The sequence below is a fragment of the Syngnathoides biaculeatus genome, chromosome 11, assembly GCF_019802595.1.
Source record: "Syngnathoides biaculeatus isolate LvHL_M chromosome 11, ASM1980259v1, whole genome shotgun sequence".
NCBI classification, from domain to species: Eukaryota; Metazoa; Chordata; class Actinopteri; order Syngnathiformes; family Syngnathidae; genus Syngnathoides; species Syngnathoides biaculeatus.
This window is the reverse complement of record NC_084650.1, coordinates 29,906,041-29,924,637: the sequence shown is the minus strand read 5'-3', so window position 1 is coordinate 29,924,637 and position 18,597 is coordinate 29,906,041. Positions and strand designations below refer to the sequence as shown.

Genomic DNA, 18,597 nt, shown 5'->3' with positions numbered 1-18,597 from the left:
GGGCAGCGGATGGATTCGTCAGCCGCCACCGGTCACGAGCAGAAGTAGGGGGTGGGGGGTGGAGTCATCAGTTGTGCATGGCTAATGAGACATAACAAAGAAGGAAAACAAATTAAAAAGTGAGTAGCTCGAGAGACTGCGGCACCAATAAAATAAAATAAAAACCATTTGAACTAAATAACTCCTTATCTTTGGACGGCCAATTAAAAGGTTCTGATATGATTGCATTTCTTCACTTGGGTCACGGGCGTGCGAGAGCCAACCCCGGCTGACTTCGGGCGAGAGCCGTGGTACACCCTGAACAGGTCGCCAGCCATTCCCAGGGCACATACTGTAAAAGCAAACAACCACTCACAATCAAATTCATACCTATGGGCAATTTAGTCTTCAAATTAATGATTGCAACATATAACAAATCTGACATCCTTACATGAATCACATTTTATGTTTCTTTTGAACAAAATAAGTATTTCTTCCCTCACAAAATTTTGACTTTAATATACACAGAAAACTTAGATTACTGTACAGTATGTCTTGGAAAATAAAATTATTTCCGATTGTGACTTTTAAAACCAAAAATGTCTTTGATCATATGTTTATTTCTTGAAATAAATTGAACTCTTTCATAACGTTTAAACTTTTTCTTTCACAATTCTCTCTCTCCCCCCCAAAATAGGCAACTTCTTATTTCCTGTGGCCTTTTATAGTACTCATGGTAGTTTTGTTTGAACGGACATCTTGATTATGAGGGGGTCCCTGGAAAACGTTCTCTCCTGGAAAGGATTACTGGATCTCCAAAGTTTGAAGACCTCTGATTTAAAGGATTGCTCGTAGTAGTTAATAAAGGTTTTTTAATGGCAACAATTAGACGCTAGACTAGCTTAATTGTATTTTGAGTGCTTCCTATGGGGATGGGGAGTTATCGGTGAAAAAAAATCAAACTTGATGTTGAAAGACAAAGTTTCAGGAGTAAGTAACATACTTTGGGTCTCAGTGACTCTGATTACATCAAGATTGGACCAGCTCCCACGAATGAACATATTCGACTTCATTCAGCAAAAACATAAATTGTATTTGTAATCAGAGTGACACAATTCACCAGTTTTTCCAGATTTCTTTGATTTGCAAGCAAAACATAGAACTCACAGTTAACTCGAATCAATTAACACCAAACAACAGTTTGGCAGCTCGTAAAACTACAGTAGTTAGATAACAGGCTGGTTATCGCCAATTCCAGTAGAAGTTTTCAATCAAAGTAAATATACAGTAAAACAATTACATCTGGTGTGTTTAAAACCCTTGTGAGGATACGTGGTTCAGATAATGGATGGATGGATGGATGGATCTTTAAAACAACCACATATCTTTACCTTAATAAAGTATGTTTAGCTTGATGCTAACAATGCAAAACACCATGGGTAGGCTAACAAATAGCATTGGCATCAATGTTTTAAAGTCCTATAAGTATCGATTATGCATCTTTTTCATGTGTGACTCTAAGTCAATGTTATACTGCCCATGATTGGTCAAGTCATGTGCACCACATGGAGCAGCACAATAGCCACTGAATAGAATTTTTTTTAAAAAGTACATTTACTTTGTGTTATAAGTGTACATTTTTAGAAAGTACAGTATTATCAATTGCTATTTCTCTTATTGAAAACACATAGTGTACACTTTTTTTATGTTGGAACCGATTAATGGCTTTTGAATTAATTTCAGTGGTAAGTAATGATCTGAGAGGCAAGTGTTTTGATTTGGAAGCACAGTTACGGAATGGATTAAACTAATGCACCGATGTATTGCTTATTTGTACTATGGGTGTAGCGTGTATGTGTGTGCGTGTGGCGTGAGTTGATGTGGCCCCCAGCTGAGATGTGACATCTCAACTAAGAGTACTGAGACCATCACTTGGTTTTTGGCATTTGCAGTTAAACCTAGAGTAAGAATTTACCCCCCCCCCGACCCCACACGCACACACACACAGCAAACAATAATGTTATGCTGTATTTGAATCTCATTAGATGGTTTCAAGTGTACCAAACAAGCTGTCCAGTGGCTGTCGATATAATTATTATCACACGTCTGTATTGGATTATACTAATACAGTACAATGTGTCATTCTGTATATCCAACTGCCTTCAGTGGGGCGAAACTAATTATTCTTCTAACATTATTCTTAGTGAAGCTATTATGTTACAGTATTACCTGGCAGATAAAAGCACTGTTCTTACGATTGGAATTAATTAGCAGTAGTCATCAAAATACAAAATCAAACAAAAAAAAGGTTTTTATCTAAGTAGTCATCAAAATACAAAAACAAAAAAAGGTTTTATCTATAAAGTCACAATTCATATTTAGAATTATGGTTCTTTGCTGATTGAATGGTATGAATCACATGTTTTTACTGTCTCGTTTTGTGGCAAGTGACATCACTTGCCTCAAAGGCACCACACATCTTTGTATTTGAAAAGTGTTTGTCCTCATTGGAGTCAACTTTGTTGCCTGAAGGCTTTTTGGGGTCACTTGGTCATTCTAAGCTTCTGATTTGTGAGCCACAAGAGGGCAGAGTGCAACTCAAAACAGCTCTGTGTCACAAGGCTTGATCATTTCCAGCAGTTTTAGGCCCTGGGCCAGAAAGATGCACCTTACATTGCTTCTTTGCATTGTTTTTCAACCTCTCCGGTGTGAGAGATCACATTTCAGATTGACACAATGCTTTGAATCCCAGTCTTCAGATCTGTAAGGCAGATGCGTGTGTAAGTATTTACATTTACACACAAAAAACAACTGTCACGTTCCTTCGGTCAAGCCACCTCCGGGTCTGAGCCAACGTAGGAAGACTCTCAACTGGGCCAAGGAGAAGAAGGACTGGACTGTTGGCCAGTGATCCAAGGTACTCTTTTCTGATGAAAGTAAAGTGCGCCATTCATTCCGGAATCAAGGTCCAAACGTTCAGCGGAAGACGGGTGAAGCACAGAACTCGAGCTGCTTGAGGTCTAGTGTGAACTATCCACAATTCGTCATGATTTGGGATGTAGTGTCCAGTGCAGGTGTAGGTGAACTCTGCTTTCTTAATGCCAGTCACCACAATAGACTACCAGAATGTTTTAGAGGACTTGATGATCTTTCTGTTGAGGTTCTGTATGGAAATGCAGATTCCATGTTTAAGCAGGACCGGGCCCCTGTCCATACTGCTAGAAGCACCAAAACCTGGTTTGATTCTCATGCCATCACAGGTCTTGACTGGCCAGCCAACCTGCCAGATTTAAACTTTAAACAACCTATATAAGCATTTGAACACCGTGCTATATTGCAAGTACTCGCACTTAGAAATCACAGGGGGGTCTGAAATTTTCATCGTAGGTGCATGTCCACTGTGAGAGAGATAATCTAAAAAAAAAAAATATCCAGAAATCACAATGTATGATTTTTTAACCATTTATCTGTGTGATACAGCTACAAGTAAGTATTTAAACACCTGTCTTATCAGCTAGAATTCTGACCCTCAAAGACCTGTTAGTCCCCCTTTAAAAGTCCACCTCCACTCCATGTACTGTATTATCCTGAATCAGATTCACCTGTGTGAGGTCATTAACTGCATAAAGGCACCTGTCCACTACATACAACCAGTAAGACTGAAACTTGTAACATGGACAAGACCAAAGAGCTGTCCAAAGACACCAGAGACAAAATTGTACAACTCTACACGGCAAGAAAGTGCTCCGGAGAAATTGCCAAGCAGCTTGGTGAAAAAAGGTCCACTGTTGGAGCAATCATTAGAAAATGGAACAAGCTAAACATGACAGTCAATCTCAATCGGAGTGGAGCCTCATGCAAGATATCACCTCGTGGGGTCTTAATGATCCTTAGAAAGGTGAGAAATCAGCCCAGGACTACACGACAGGACTTGGTCAATGATCTGAAAAGAGCTGGGACCACCGTTTCCAAGGTGACTGTTGGTAATACACCAAGACATCATGGTTTGAAATCATGTATGGCACAGAAGTTTCCCCTGCCTAAACCAACACATGTCAAGGCCCGTCTTAATTTTGCCAATGACCATTTGGATGATACACAGGAGTCATGGGATAAAATTTTGTTGTTAAATGAGGCAAAAGTGAACTTTTTAGTCATAATTCCACTAACCGTGTTTGGAGGAAGACGAATGATGAGTTACATCCTAAAAACACTATCCCTACTGTGAAGCATGGGGTGGTAGCATCATGGTTTGGGGGTGTTTTTCTGCACATGGGACAGGACGGCTGCACTGTATTAAGGACAGGATGACCGCGGCCATGTACTGTGAGATTTTGGGGAACAACCTCTTTCCCTCAGTCAGAGCATTGAAGATGGGTCATGGCTGGGTCTTTCAGCATGACAATAACCCGAAGCACACAACCAGAAAAACCAAGGAGTGGCTCTGTAAACAGCATACCAAGGTTCTGGCATGGCCTAGCCATTCTCCAGACTTAAACCCAATGGAAAATCTTTGGAGGGAACTGAAACTCCGTGTTTCTCAGCGACAGCCCGGAAACCTGTCTGATCTAGAGATCTGTGTGGAGGAGTGGGGCAAAATCCCTCCTGCTGTGTGTGCAAACCTGGTGAACAACTACAGGAAACGTTTAACCTCTGTAATTGCAAACAAAGGTTATTGTACCAAATATTAACCTTGGTTTTCTCAGATGTTCAAATACTTATTTGCAGCTATTTTGCACATTATTTCAGTTGACTTTTATGAATCTCACAAAGATTCCCTGTTTTTCAATTGAGTTGTGTAGGTTGTATGTCAGATTAATGGTGGGAAGAAAAAAAGTTTTGAAATGGTCTCCTTTTATACCCCTAAACCTTACATTTGACCTTTTATATCCACCGTATAATAGGAGTCGAAATGTGAAGACCGATTGAAATGAGTCATCTGTGTCATCACGTGTGCTGTAAAACATAAAGGCCATTGCAACCCACAGACAAATACACAGACAGAAACCCGTGCTGCACATCAGTGAGGAGGCAGGCTTCTTGTCTCTGTTGCTTAGCAACTCCAGGAACCACAGAGCCAAATCCCTGTGTTGGTGAGCTGATGTTGAATTAGGTGTTGTGGGGAGAAAACAGGCAATCTTCTGAAAATGAAGAGGAGGAGATATTGTGGCGATCTCCTTATCTTTGGATGAGGAGACTGTTGTTTGAACGCAGACTCACAAGTTGCACTGTACACTTGTTTGTTTGTCGACATCTTCACCCAATTTACTGCCTTCCATTATTTATCCAGCCAGTGCGAGTATAAATCGTCACACTTAAGCCTCTCCTTGCGTGTGTGAAAGAGAGAGACACTGCAGTTCTCGAAAGCGACTGCAGATGTGCTGTTGCTGCACCGATGCTCTACGGGACATGATTTGCATGTTAACCGCAGTTTTCACTGTCCATACAGCATACAGTAACTACTTTTCAGAATAGAAGCCTGTGCTGAGCTTGCTTGGTTCTATGGTCTATTTATATACAGTGCGTCTGTGATGAGGGATGTGAGGTTTATTTGATGTGTGGAAGACAAGAGAGAACTAGATCTGTTATAATTAATGTGTGAGTAATAATTTTGAGGACATGAGCAACATAGATCAGTGGTATGATGAAAACATTGAGAGACATGAGGTTATAAGGAAAAAGAGAGACATTTTTATGATGTGCTAGGGACATCATAGAAATTGTTTTCACATCATAAAGTAATGAGGAAAAATGGCTGAGTTAAGGACAGAAAGGGTAATATGGGCATGAAAGAACCATTTTCTCGTGATGCCATAAGACACGAGAAGACATACAATATGAGAGTCTTCTGATTTGATGAGAGCAAGAGAAATGATCAGAGTTGATTTTGTGAATACTTGAGGAAAAAAAAACATGTTCTCAAAATTGTGAGGCAGATGTGCTAACTTGGTGCACAACATGCCGCTGGTACCAGGGATATGAAATAAAAAAGTGTTATAAACGTGATAAAAGTGTTGTGATGAGGACATAAGAGAAGCAGTTTTACAAGGTGAGAAAAATATGAACATGAGAACACGTGAAGGAGATGATCGATCCAGCATGCTGAACTGAAGAAAATTAGTTCCAAGGAAAAAAAGTGGTGCCTTGAGACACGAGTGACGCTAGTTAAGAGTTTTTGAGGGACAATCTCCCAGTCGCCTGATTTTAATTTTTTTTTTTTTTTACAACATGCATGCAAAATTCGAGATCCAAGCACGTTGACAACAAGCAACAGTTTTGGGAGATGGTGATGGATTACAAAAAAAAAAAAAAAAAAGTGGCTTCGACCTGTTTAATGCCCCTCCAAGTGAAGTTTACTGTCAAACTAACAATGAATAGCATCAACAGTTGTGAGATTACATTTATTAAAATGGATATTTGAACACAAATGGTGCATCAACGCATAAATTAACAATATATACATAAAAAAAGCAGGAATACCTTCTCGATTTCCCCCCCAAAATAAATAAATAAACAAATAAAAATGCTGCGTTTACTGCGTCACTTAGAGAAATTGTGAAACCCTTCTTTCTAATGGGTTATATTGTTCCAGTGACCATGATCCACACACCAAGAGCAGCAATAACTTATTCAAGATGCACAAAGTGTTTAATTCTTTACACTATATTTAATTGTGTTATTACTACTTTTGTGGAGTAGCGTATGAAACTACTGTATAGTGTAAGTTATCTTAAAAATGTAAATATCGTGCCATATAACTCCATAAAAATGGGAATACATGCATTTATATAATAATTTACTGTATATTAAACGCTCATACTATCTACCAACTTCTGTACTCCTTCACCCTATGCACAAAAACAATGGCCGGAGGGGGTCGCTCCAGACCAACGAGAACATTAAACACAAAAATCCTTCTTGTTCACGACAAAGGCTCACAACGGTGAGACTAAAAAGTTATCAATCATCAGTGGTTGCTACTTTTTGGGGGACTGGAACACCAACTTCGTAATATTTTTTTTTTTTAATCCGGTCATCCTCTGGCACCCCCATTGCGGCTAAGAGTGGTACGACCCAACGAGCTGGGGGGGGGGGGGCGCTCCCGCCCGCCCGCCTCACTTTACGGCAGATGCACTCAATCTTATACCGCCGCGCCTTGTCGAAATTCAGCCGGCCGTGGTGACTACCGGGATGTCGCGGGGAACCACGAACACAAGAAACGAAGGCTCCCGACCTCGACGCCCACACTAGCAACCTCTGCGGTGGGTGGCAGAAGATTCAAGGCCATATTTGAGCCTCCTTTTCTTTTTAAAAGCTACACCGACGCCCTAGGAGAGGCTACCAGTGGCGGCTCGACTGACCAGCCGCGGCCGTTTGACAGGTGCCGTTGCCCGGCTCTGCGTGAGAAGATGCCGCCCGTCCAGAGAACCATGTCGGATCTTCGAACGCGGGCGGACGGTATGTAGGATTCACAAGCGCACAACTAAACATTATGTATTCGGACTAAACAAAGAAAACAGTACTAGACTGTTGTTGGTGGTTATTTCCCGATGAAAGAAAAGTACTCACATAAACGAGAACGAGCTTTTCACACACGCCTGACAACAAAAGCTGTCGTTGTTTGTTAGTTGCTGCTGCTGTTTTTTTTTTTTTTTCAAGTTTATGATATCACTCTTGTACATTGCGCGTAGTACATGCGAATATTCAAACATAATGTATGAGTCACCGTCGGGGACATACGAAAGGATAATCTCTCACACTACTTCACTGAAAATGTCCTCGCACGCTATAATGAATTTTTTTTTTCATGTTCTTATCCACTAATGAAAATGTTTACGCTTCTGAAATCCTCTCACACACTGTACATCAGCACTCACACTCAATTGAATTGCTCTCATAACCAATATGCAAACGTTCTCACAAATGACTAAAATGCTCTCGCACATATTACAGAAATGCTTTCATGAATGACTGAAAAGTTATCATACACTAATGAAATGCTCTCACACACAACTGAAACACTTTCACACTAAAACAATTTCAAATGACTAAAATGTTCTCATACACGACTAATACAGATTTTGCTCACACACCTCATACAATACTACAACAGCCTCTCACTTCACGCAGCTGGAAATATTTTCTTAAGAACACACAACCGTCAGGGACATAATTCCAGATGACCTCTCACTACCAGTAATGAAATACTGTACCTCCACATTAACTTATGAACATTTTTTATTGCTCACACACTCCTGAACCCCTCAGGCACTCTACTCAGACACTTGCACACACACACACACACACACACACACACACACACACACACACACACACACACACACACACACACACACACACACACACACACACCACACACACACTCCACCATGTTTTACATCGTACATTACTGAAACACTCTCACACACATGCTAACTACTAAAATATTTTATATGAACAAACACCCTACTGAAATGCTCAGATGCTACTGAAACAACCTAATGAACATCTTTCACTCTCACAGACAAGTGAAACTGTCACCCCCAACACCACACAAACAAAAACACACACAACTATTAACAAAATCTCACAGATTACTTAGCATCTTTTTCCTACTTGCGCACACTACTGAAAGATTCTCACACACTTCTGAAACGCTGTCACAAACACTACAGAATTTTGAAGTGAATGAAGTGTTCTCGCATAGACTGCCTGACCGAAACACATGCAATACTGATTGATTGAGTTCTTTATTTCAAAAGTGAATCAACAAGATCAACACAAGTTAACAAAGAATATACAAGATACATACAAAAGTGTAGGAAGAAGTAAAACTCATTTAACTCCTACCCCTATCTTTACTTCCTTTTAATCTGCATACTGAAACTATGACTAAACTACATTACTGGGCTTCATAATATTAATGTTTCACTGTTTGTGTGGTGATGCTTCTTGAGGTGAAACAAATGTAGCATGCAGCTGACCTGGTTCTTCCCAATGCAGACGGGGGATGCCCAGCACTGGCTGTACTGCCTAAACATCCCGAGCAACATCACCACCTCAAGCCCGACAGCTCACACACACACACTTACGCACACACACACTTACGCACACACACACTTACGCACACACACACACACACACACACACACACACACACACACACACACACACACACACACAACCCATATGCACTTAGAATACAGCTATTGTATCTTTCCGTGGAACCCTTCACTGCACCTGTAACTTTCCACTATAGAGTGAAAATGATGCATGTGCTCAGAAAGAGGATCCATAAACCAGTTGCAGACATTTCCAGTGTATGAATGTGGCCTAGGTGGCTACTGTAGTTTGCGCACATGTTGTACCCGCTCATGTGTGTGAATGTTTTCTGAAATTCTTCATCTTTTTTTTTTTATTTTTATTTTTGGTGGCCTACCCAGATCTCTTACATCACCGGACAGGAGCAATGACTTAACTACAGGGATCAGTAATTGCCATATGGTCTATACCAGGGGCGTCAAACTCATTTTTTTTGTCACGGGCCCCATTATATTTATGGTTTCCCCTCAAAGGGCTTTTATGTGTGAAATCACAGAAGTCTTTAATTGCTTCATCATATTTACACATGAAGAACTAGGTGTAATCAGAAATCAAGGATAATGGGTTTTTCAACTATTGTTGATGTTAGGTAACACAAAAATGATTGCAATATCTCATCATTTATGATATGACATAGAACTGATTTCATCATGGAAGTTGACACATGATTTGCGTTAGTGGGCCACATAAAATCATCTGGCGGGCTGGATCTGGACCCTGGGGCCTTGAGATTGACACTTGTGGTCAATACAAATAATTGCAATGTGTGTTTCTCTCTGTTTTTGGAAAAATGCAAACACTTTACTTTGTTTAGATGCCTTAAGCATGTTTTTTAACCAAGCAAATATCTTGCTGTTGTTTCTTCCCTGTTGACTTCATAGTTGCATGGTTTGCACACAGCCTTCCCTGGTGTTGGCAGAAATACTGCTAGACTGCGCTTTAAGACTTAGTTCCATTCGTCTGCAACAAGTGTTTGGAAAAAAAAAAACCAAGTGTGTGCTAGAGGTGGGCCACATGTTGACATGCTCAACTCACCACGGTTCATTTATTACAACATCTGAGTAGCTTAAATGAATTTAATTAATAAATTATATATGATGTTTGTGGATGACAGTGTGATATGGAGTAAAAGAAATGATCGGGTGGAGGAACAACAACAAAGATGTGGTTAGACTGGAATCCCCTTGGACCATGATGTTCGCAGATGATATTGTGATATGCAGTGAAAGCAGGGAACTTGCAGAGAAACAATTAGAAAGATGGAGACATGCACTGGAAAGGAGAGGAATGAAGATTAGCCGAAGTAACACAGAACATATGTGCGTGAATGAAAGGGGTGGAGGGGGAAGAGATAACGAGGGTGGACGACTTCACATTTACTCTGGGTCAACAATCCAGAGCAATGGTGAGTGTGGTAAGGTAGTGAAGAAACTGGTCTAAGCAGGTTGGAACAGCTGCCGGAAGATGTCTGGTGTGTAATGTGACAGAAGAGTCTCTGCTAGGATGCATGGCAAAGTTTATAAAACAGTGGTTAGGCTGGCCATGATGTACGGACTAGAGAGGGTGGCACTGAAGAGACAAATGGAAGCAGAACTCGAGGTGGCAGGAATGAAGATGTTGAGATTCTCTCTAGGAGTTAACTGGTTGGATAGGATTAGAAATGACCTCATTAGAGGGACAGCCATAGTTGGATGTTATGGAGACAAGGTTCGAGAGTGGAGACTTCGATGGTTTGGACATGTCCAGAGGCGAGAGAGTCAGTATACTGGTAGAAGGGTGCTAAGGATGGATCTGCCAGGCAAAGGAGCGAGAGGAAGACCAAAGAGAAGTTTGGTAGATGTTGTGAGGGAAGACATGAGAGAAGTTGGGGTTAGAGAGGAGGATGCATGAGATAGGCTTCGATGGAAATTCTTCTTCTTCTTCTTTTCCTTTCGGCCTTTCCCGTTAGGGGTCGCCACAGCGTGTCATCTTTTGCCATCTTAGCCTATCTCCTGCATCTTCCTCTCTAACCCCAACTGCCCTCATGTCTTCCCTCACCACATCCATAAACCTTCTCTTTGGTCTTCCTCTCGCCCTTTTGCCTGGCAGCTCCATCCTCAGCACCCTTCTACCAATATACTCACTCTCTCGCCTCTGAACATGTCCAAACTATCGAAGTCTGCTCTCTCGAACTTTGTCTCCAAAACATCCAACTTTGGCTGTCCCTCTAATGAGCTCATTTTTAATCCTATCCAACCTAGTCACTCCGAGCGAGAACCTCAACATCTTCATTTCTGCCACCTCCAGTTCTGCTTCCTGTTGTTTCTTCAGTGCCACCGTCTCTAATCCGTACATCATGGCCGGCCTCACCACTGTTTTGTAAACTTTGCCTTTCATCCTTGCAGTGACTCTTCTGTCACATAACACACCAGACACCTTTCGCCAGCTGTTCCAACCTGCTTGGACCCGTTTCTTCACTTCCTTACCACACTCACCATTGCTCTGGATTGTTGACCCTAAATATTTGAAGTTGTCCACCCTCGCTATCTCTTCTCCCTGTAGCCTCACTCTTCCTCCTCCACTTTTCTCATTCACACACATATATTCTGTTTTACTTAGGCCAATCTTCATTCCTCTCCTTTCCAGTGGATGTCTCTATCTTTCTAATTGTTCCTCAGCATGCTCCCTGCTTTCACTGCATATCACAATATCATCTGCGAACATCATGGTCCAAGGGGATTCCAGTCTAACCTCATCTGTCAGCCTATCCATTACCACCGCAAACAGGAGGGGGCTCAGAGCTGATCCCTGATGCAGTCCCACCTCCACCTTAAATTCCTCTGTCACACCTAAGGCACACCTCACCATTGTTCTGCTGCCATCATACATGTCCTGTACTATTTTAACATACTTCTCTGCCACATCAGACTTAGGCATGCAGTACCACAGTTCCTCTCTTGGTACTCTGTCATAGGCTTTCTCTAGATCCACAAAGACACAATGTAGCTCCTTCTGACCTTCTCTGTACTTTTCCACTAGCATCCTCAAGGCAAATAATGCATCTGTGGTACTCTTTCTAGGCATGAAACCATACTGTTGCTCGCAGATACTTACTTCTGTCCTGAGTCTAGCCTCCACTGCTCTTTCCCATAACTTCATTGTGTGGCTCATCAACTTTATTCCTCTATAATTCCCACAGCTCTGAACATCCCCTTTGTTCTTAAAAATGGGAACTAGAACACTTTTCCTCCATTCTTCAGGCATCTTTTCGCCCACTAGTATTCTGTTGAATAAGTTGGTCAAAAACTCCACAGCCATCTCTCCAAATTGCTTCCATACCTCTACCGGTATGTCATCAGGACCAACTGCCTTTCCATTTTTCATCCTTTGTAGTGCTTTTCTGACTTCCCTCTTAGTAATCATTTCCACTTCCTGGTCCTTCACACTTCCTCTTCAACTCTTCCTTCGCTCTCATTTTCTTCATTCATCAACTTCTCAAAGTATTCTTTCCATCTATTTAGCACACTACCGGGACCAGTCAACACATTTCCATCTCTATCCTTAATCACCCTTACCTACTGCACATCCTTCCCATCTCTATCTCTCTGTCTAGCCAACTTGTAGAGATCCTTTTCTCCTTCTTTCGTGTCCAACCTGGTGTACATGTCTTCATATGGCTCTTGTTTTGCCTTTGCCACTTCTACCTTTGCCCTACGTCGCATCTCGATGTACTCCTTTTGCCTCTCCTCAGTTCTCTCAGTATCCCACTTCTTCTTCGCTAATCTCTTCCCTTGTATGACTCCCTGTGTTTTGGGGTTCCACCACCAAGTCTCCTTCTCCCCTTTCCTTCCAAAAGACACACCAAGTACTCTCCTGCCTGTCTCTCTGATTTACGTTGGCTGTCGTTGTCCAGTCTTCCGGGAGCTTCTGCTGTCCATCGAGAGCCTATCTTACCTCTTTCCGAAAGGCCGCACAACATTCTTCCTTTCTCAGCTTCCACCACATGGTTCTCTGCTCTACCTTTGTCTTCTTAATCTTCCTACCCACCACCAGAGTCATCGTACACACTACCATCCTATGCTGTCGAGCTACACTCTCCCCTACCACTACTTTACAGTCAGTAACCTCCTTCAGATTACATCGTCTGCACAAAATAAATCCACCTGCGTGCTTCTACCTCCGCTCTTGTTGGTCACTATATGTTCCTCCCTCTTCTGGAAATAAGTGTTCACTACAGCCATCTCCATCCTTTTTGCAAAGTCCACCACCATCTGTCCCTCAAAGTTCCTTTCCTGGATGCCGTACTTACCCATCACTTCTTCATGGACCCTGTTTCCTTTACCAATATGTCCATTACAATCTGCACCAATCACAACTCTCTCGCTGTCTGGGATGCTCAGAACTACTTCATCTAGTTCCTTCCAGAATTTCTCTTTCAACTCTAGGTCACATCCTACCTGTGGTGCATAGCCGCTAACCACATTATACATAACACCCTCAATTTCAAATTTTAGTCTCATCACTCGATCTGATACTCTTTTCACCTCCAAGACATTCTTAGCCAGCTCTTCCTTTAAAATAACCCCTACTCCATTTCTCTTCCCATCTACTCCGTGGTAGAATAATTTAAACCTGCTCCCAAACTTCTAGCCTTACTACCTTTCCACCTGCTCTCTTGGATGCACAGAATATCAACCTTTCTCCTAATCATCATGTCAACCAACTCCTGAGCTTTTCCTGTCATAGTCCCAACATTCAAAGTCCCTACACTCAGTTGTAGGCTCTGTGCATTCCTCTTTTTCTTCTGACGATGGATCTGGTTTCCTCCTCTTCTTTGTCTTCAACCCACAGTAGCTGAATTTCCACCGACGCCCTGCAGGTTAGCAGTGCCGGGGGCGGGCGTTGTTAACCCGGGCCACGACCGATCCGGTATGGGATTCTTTAGATGAACGCTCATATTTGTTTGGCACACTTTTTACGCCGGATGCCCTTCCTAACGCAACCCTCTGCATTTATCCGGGCTTGGGCCCGGCCTACAGATTGCACTGGTTTGTGCCCCCATAGGGCTGCATTCTATGGAAATTATTAATATGACTTAATTTTGGAATTTAAAGTGTTTTACCATTTTGTTCAGATAAATCAGTGAATGTTACCCTCTCACGCACAATTCTTACTACTGTGACTATTTCTATATAAATATTATCAGTAGCTTTGTTCCAAGAGATTAAAACAACTGTTGAACACAAATAGCCCACAGAATCTCATTTTAACTTTAATTTTCAACTCATAGGATCACAAAGCACAAAGCAACAGAGTCGTGAGTGGTTTTTAATGGGTTTTTCATGTAAACTCATCCTATTCTCAACATAACAAACATGCTCGCATTGGGTCTGCTCAGCATTTCGAGCAGGAACAGCAAGCTAATGTTACGCTAAAAAATAGCCAGCCTTCTTCTCAGTGTACTTCTCTGCAACAAAACGACTGAATTGAATTTCCTACCCTCTCAAAATCACACCCACAGGCTTCGACAATCACTAGACTGTTTCCACAATGATGTCATCAACGGCAATATTACAGGTTATTGACAGACATATCGGAGGTACTCCGAGCTTGCAGAGCTGCTGCTTCTGTTTACACTGGCCTTAAAGTTACGTTATTATCGTAGTCGTGGGCTCTCAAGTTTTTCATGTGACTTTCCTGGAAACCTTGTTAAAACATTGTCTGGTGAGCGTTTAGAGTCAGTGCTGGTGTTAATGTTTACGCTGCTCTTACGTTAATCTACTGTTCACTGTAACGTAACATTGGTAGTAGTTGTGGGATGTTTATACATTTTTTGGGAGGGTGGGAGGAGGGGTTGTGCATTTTCCTTCAATAGATGTGTTACTCTCTGGATCTTCTCCACATGGGAAATTTTTTTTTCACTCTTTTCAGCGTGTATTTGTGAGGAGAAGTTCCACGTCAGATGGGCTCTGCCCTTTACTTGTGCTGTGGCTGATTAACCAATCAGATGGCGCCATGGGTGCAACAATGTTTGGGACAGAAATGGCAGGAGAGAGAGTCGTGGCTGCATATGATCCGATATAACTCAGTTTTAAATGAATTTCCTGATAGCAGCATGTCAGATAAAAAAAAACAAAACAAAAAACAATGGAGATAAAAATTCCAATTATCAGTGCCGATAATCGGGCCGGCCAATAATCGCTCAATCTCTACTCTCAAGACCGCAATACATTTGTATGGTTTTCAAATTACATGGCCAGCTGGATCAAATGCCCAATCCTGCTGTTGGGTCATAGTTTGCCCACCACTGCTTTAGAAACAGATTTGTGCAGTAGAACACCAGCAACTTTATACATAATTTGACTATATTTACACACTGGGAAGAATGTCATACTGATGCAAGGCAATACTTTAGTTGACGTGTATCAAGGGTCATTTCCTGTGTATATGAATAGGAAGCGAAGTAAGTCATAAGACTACAGCTTCAACATAAGCGTTGTCGCTTGTTTATAGGGGTGAAACAATTAATGGAACTATTACAAAAAAGTCAACGCAAAATCCCTTGCCTCAAAGCTTTGCAGTGAGAATTTTTCCGCACAGTTTGGTGTTACTGCAGAGTCACGCACCACTGTTTAGAAATATTGTAAGTTGGTATGATGGCAGCAAGCCAGGAGGAAAGAGTCTGTAAAAGGCTGAATATCTAGAGTTTGGGATCATTTCACATTTAATTAAAAAGAAAAGAAAGTGCAATGTGTCTACTGCTGGGGGCACGGTGGAGCAGCTGTAAAGGTTGGTCTGGTCCTGAAGTCCAGGGTTCGATCCCGGCCCCACTTGTGCGGAGTTTGCATGTTCTTCCGGTCCCTGCGTGGGTTTTCTCTGGGCATTCCAGTTTCCTCCCACATCCCAAAAACATGCAACATTAATTAGACACTCTAAATTGTCCCTAGGTGTGATTGTGAGTGCAGCTATTTGTGTCTATGTGCCCTGCGGTTGGCTGGAAACCAGTTCAGAGTGTACCCTGCCTCCTGCCCATTGACACTCCTGCGACCCTTGTGAGGATAAGTAGCTAAGAAAATGGATGGATGAATGTGTCTACCGCAAAGCAGAATTTACTAATGTACTGCAACAGCACATCTATGATCACCAACACAATGTATGAACGTTACCATAGTCTACCACTGCTAGTTAGAAATTAGTGTAATTCCCCAGCAAGTTGTCAAGAATAGACAAAGTCATTGGTGAGAATTTAATCGCTTGATCAAACAAACAGTAACAAAATAAAAATCTAATAAGTTGATTCATACATGAGCTGGCTCATGGACTGATGTCTCATCACTCAGCAGTATGCAGATTGGCTAAGAGTTTGCCAGTGAACAGCCAGATTCTAACCTGACCTCATAACAGCCTCCCCTTAACTCATTCATGTACTCCTGCCGAGGTCTGCATGTTATTTTGATCAATATTGTTATCATGATTAGTAATTACAGTGATTCATCATGTTGGGAAAAACATCTGTATTTTTATACCTTAGGTGCTAAAACTATTATTACAAGAACTTAAAACTTGCCAGGGGCTAACTGAATTAATATGCTCTTATCTTAACATCACTCACTGAATACAAAACAAAAAGTTATAGATTCCTTTTGAGACGCTCACTCTTCACCATGATGAGCTTAATTTCCAATTTTTGCTCTACTTTTTCTTGAGGACTCTGTCATCACTCCATTGAGTAATGTGCGGCTCCTGCTTCAGGCTACACTCACTTATTCATGTGCTTTGCACAATCAGGATTTTTGGGGCCGCTCAGGGAGTTAAAAAAAAAACGATAACTGATCCCTGATCCTAGATAGATACTTAATAGATACTTAATTCATCCACAAGAAAAATTCACTCATTACTGTACACTTCACTATTAGATTGCCTTTTTTATCTAATTAAATAATTTGAGTAAATAGAATGCTGTTTGTGTCATTGTATTGTAATATCAGAGTTGTATTGAATGTTGTGGTCGTCAAGTGAAAGTATTTCCATCATTCTGGAAAAACACATACAAATTCACCTTTGAGCTGGTAATTACAAGGCAATTTGTCATCCCTTCTCAGCACCACAACTGAGATGTTCATGTTATCAGAGACCTGTGCGTTCTACTGGAACATTGCTAAATAATTCAACACTCAAAAGGAGTCCATAGAAAATTGATGCCGCTGCTGCAGTCGCAGGAGTGAAGCGTCTCGGCTTGAGCTGCAAAAATAGACACTAACTGAAAAATGTCTTTTCAGGTTTTTTTTTTTTTTCCCAATTTTCAGTCCACACCCCACCCTCCCATTTTATTTTTTTTAATCAACCTAGCACACGAGGCAGGCCTCTTTGCCAGGCTTACAGCCTAATCCGCCAACTGCCTCCCCATCAGTGCACACTTCCCAGCCTTGCCCACCACGTGCTGCATCACCCCTCATTGCCTTGGTCTTTACTTTCATTTGTTGCCAAAATAAATGTAGCGAGGTGAAATTCATTGTACATCTGTATAACAAAAAATGTTCATCAACTTTAGGACTCATGTACCGTATGCTGGGAATTAGGCCCGTTACATCATATTTTCCAAATAACTATAACCACAAATGGTAATGTTTTTTTTTAATGGATTTGAAAAAATGAAAACTAAAGTCTATCTTTATTTTTGTTTTATTGTTTTGGTTTTAAATAAGTGTTATTATTATATTACTATTATTATTGCTATCGTTTCCTTTATTGTTTCTCTATTAAATTGCATTTTTTTTTTTTACCCTCTAATATGGATCCTCTTGGGTCTGAAATAAACAGAGCTGCACGACTAGTGTGGCTACATGGAGCATTCTAGTTCCAATTATAATCAGTTTAGAAGCCCAAACCGAACGAAAATGCTCCATATAAAACCTCAGTCAATATTGTTATTATGATGACAGGCCTGATAATGTTCTCAGATTTAAAACATCTGAACTCACCCATTCTAAAAAGCCAGAACTATGACAACTATCCATCTATGCATTCTTAATACTGCTTAGCATCACTAGGGTTGTCTTATTAAAGACAAGAATCAATCAGAAAATTGTCACATTAAATTGGTTGGTTTAGCCACAATTAACTGATGAGTGGTGCTTTAAATGCCTCGCATGCACTTTTAATCAGAAATTTGCATACATTAACAGTGGGTGAATTAGTAAATTGCAGCTAATGGTGGTTAAATTAGACACGTATGATATACACTACTGCATTTTCTGGGTGACAGTAGGGACTGGTTAAAAAGCCATGCCCAGTTTGTGTAGCTTTTTTTTTCCACCCATACACTAGACGCTTGGAACCATATGCCGTAGATATACATACCATACCCAATGATACGTTGTGAAATAATATATTCACACACAAAACCTTTGTCCTTGTTTCCAAACAGTGACTATAACATGGCAGTTAAACAGCTCAAGCATAACAGAAAAGTCATTGATTGAATTCCCGCTCCTCCTGTTCACTCAAACCACTAAAATTGTTGTCTTCAGTATTGGA

General features: G+C 41.2%; 1 protein-coding gene across 6 annotated transcripts in view; it reads left to right on the top strand.

The window, feature by feature from the left end:
- Positions 1-7,031: 7,031 nt before the first annotated feature.
- The window catches only part of atp8a1 (ATPase phospholipid transporting 8A1), a 180,600-nt gene continuing 169,034 nt past the window's right edge, over positions 7,032-18,597 (top strand). For 2 of the 6 annotated variants that reach the window (XM_061834637.1, XM_061834630.1), the window contains exon 1: positions 7,095-7,437. In XM_061834637.1, coding sequence (XP_061690621.1) covers positions 7,389-7,437 — 49 coding nt within the window. In that variant the 5' untranslated portion in view covers positions 7,095-7,388. Of the gene's footprint in view, positions 7,438-18,597 lie in introns of all 6 variants that reach the window. The other 4 variants (XM_061834635.1, XM_061834634.1, XM_061834633.1 and 1 more) reach the window with 3 other exon arrangements.